Raw genomic sequence first — 2,196 nt, 5'->3', positions numbered from 1 at the left:
TAAAACCCTGGAAAAAAAAAAAAAAAAAAAAAAGAGAGAGTAATGTACAAGGACAGGAAGCAACTGGAATAGGATGTGTGGGAGAAAGTGGCTTTCATTTAAGGACAGGGAGCTACAAGTGAATCTAGAGACGAATAGTTTAAGATGTAGTTGAGAAAGGTCAATGAAGCAAACAGTTCTAGAGCAGAAGACAATGAACTCTGCAATACTGTATCACTCAATTGTAAATTCTTTACTTTTATATCTTGAATTTAAACAGACTCACAAAACCAAAACCCCACAAAAAGATAAATTTTCATATGTGTCTCCCCTAACCCCCCTCCTAAAAAAGTACATTTTCTAATATTCCTGGAAGCTTACATAAAAGTTTGACTTGGATCAACTGATGAAGTCCTACAAAGCAAAATAAAAACTTCTCTTCAGGGCATGGTGGTAGAAACCTATAATCTCCCCCATTCTGGGAGTGTAATGCAAAAGGATGAAAAGTTTGAGCCAGGGAATGGCAACTTAAAAATCCTCTCTCAAAAAAGACAAGAAAGAAAGAAAGCAAGAAAAGCCTGGGGATGTAGCTCAGTGTTGAAGGCAATGGGTTCAATTCCCAGTATTTAAAAAAACAAAAACCCTCTTATATAATCACATTAGAGGTTTTGATAACTTGCCTATTACTCATGAGGACTCATTGTTTTAGTTTACTGTTACCTTGTCTAGAACAAAGGGAATTAACCAACATTACTTTTAAAGGTAAAAATCTCTTAGCCAGGCGTAGTGGTGCACACCTGTAATCCCAGTACTCAGGAGGCTGAGGCAGGAGGATCGCTGTGAGTTCAAGACCAGCCTGGGGTACATAGTTCCAGGTCAGTCTCAACTGCAATGTGAGACCTTGTCTCAAAACAAAACAAAAGAAACAAACAAACAAAAAAAGCTAAAAATCTCTTGGAGAGGGCCAGGGATATAGCTCAGTGGTGCTGTGCCTGCCGCACAAGTGCAAGGTCCTGAGTTCAATCCCCAGTACTGAGGGGGAAAAAAAAGTCTGGACAAAAGCTAAAATCTCAATTTACCTCTGTCTAATTTGGTCCAGTTTCTCAGGATCTATAATAAGCACCTGCACACCAAGCTTCATTTTTGTCTTCTGCAGGCTGAAGTCAAGGCAAGCAATTTTCGCATTAACGATTCTCTTGGGCATGCCTGTAAGTGAATAAAACACTAAGTTCTTCTATGTAATTTTAACAGTGCTACAGTTCATCCCATATACCTATCCTTAAAATCATGACTTAACAAATATACTAAACTAGAAACAACCACACAAATTCAGATTTAACTTAGTACATTAAACGCCTGAAGAGATTAATGGCATTAAGTGTACACAATTGGTTTCAATGCACTCACCCTAACATTTTATAGGTGTCTGGGTTACAAAAAGAAATACTGCATGCAAACTACAAAAAGAGCTAGTTTTTTTGTTTGTTTGTTTGCTTGAGACAGAGTCTCACTATGTAGTTGAGACTGACCTGGAACTCACTATGTAGCCCAGGCTGGTCTCGAACTCACAGCAATCCTCCTGCCTGAGCCTCCTGGAGTGCTGGGATTACAGGCGTGTGCCACCACGCCTGGCTCAAAAAGAGCTAGTTTTGAACTGTAGTGATTTCATTCTATGACTGAATCCCAAACTTAAACTTACCCTGAGATCCCACCACACAGTTGAGTGCATAGCCATTGATCAGCATGCTTTCTGTCTGGCTTCGCCCGTGGGCTTTCAGAACATTCACAGAATTGACCGGGTAGCGAGGCTGGCCTCTTGAATCAGTGTATTTAACAGCAAGCACAGCATCTACTACCATGTTAGAAAAGAAATCACCGTTTCTGTACCAACAATTAAGGATAATAACAGACTGTGAACAGAGGGTACACAGGAAGACCAAGGGCAATTCAAAAGGACTCTTTCAGCAATCTCATTCATGAAAGAAAAAAAGCATTACTTGTGCTATAAAACTCACTGCAGTATTATTATTCATCACGATCCACACAGGCTATTTCACATTACTGTTTCACCCTAGAAATGCAGGGACGGCCATTCAGTGTGGCACCACTTGTCTCTAACATAATTTTCAATCTGCAATAAACTGGTGTTTTAAAAGCAACTCAAATCAGATTCAATACCCCTTACCCTCCCCATCCAAAAGATCTTAAACTTCACTG

The 2,196-nt window shown here is 39.7% G+C and overlaps 1 protein-coding gene across 1 annotated transcript in view; it reads right to left on the bottom strand.

Moving 5' to 3' along the window:
- Window positions 1-2,196, bottom strand: part of LOC104866852 (T-complex protein 1 subunit alpha-like) — an 11,658-nt gene that overhangs the window by 5,015 nt on the left and 4,447 nt on the right. Inside the window, exons 5-6 of the mRNA XM_010631069.3 lie at window positions 1,679-1,937; window positions 1,059-1,185 (exon numbers count right to left, since the gene is read on the bottom strand). Coding sequence (XP_010629371.2) covers window positions 1,059-1,185; window positions 1,679-1,937 — 386 coding nt within the window. The remainder of the gene's footprint in view (window positions 1-1,058; window positions 1,186-1,678; window positions 1,938-2,196) is intronic.

The sequence above is a fragment of the Fukomys damarensis genome, unplaced genomic scaffold, assembly GCF_012274545.1.
Source record: "Fukomys damarensis isolate Sample0158 unplaced genomic scaffold, DMR_v1.0_HiC HiC_scaffold_14, whole genome shotgun sequence".
Classification (NCBI taxonomy): domain Eukaryota; kingdom Metazoa; phylum Chordata; class Mammalia; order Rodentia; family Bathyergidae; genus Fukomys; species Fukomys damarensis.
Note: the sequence above shows the minus strand (reverse complement) of the source record. Positions and strands in the feature narration are given on the sequence as shown.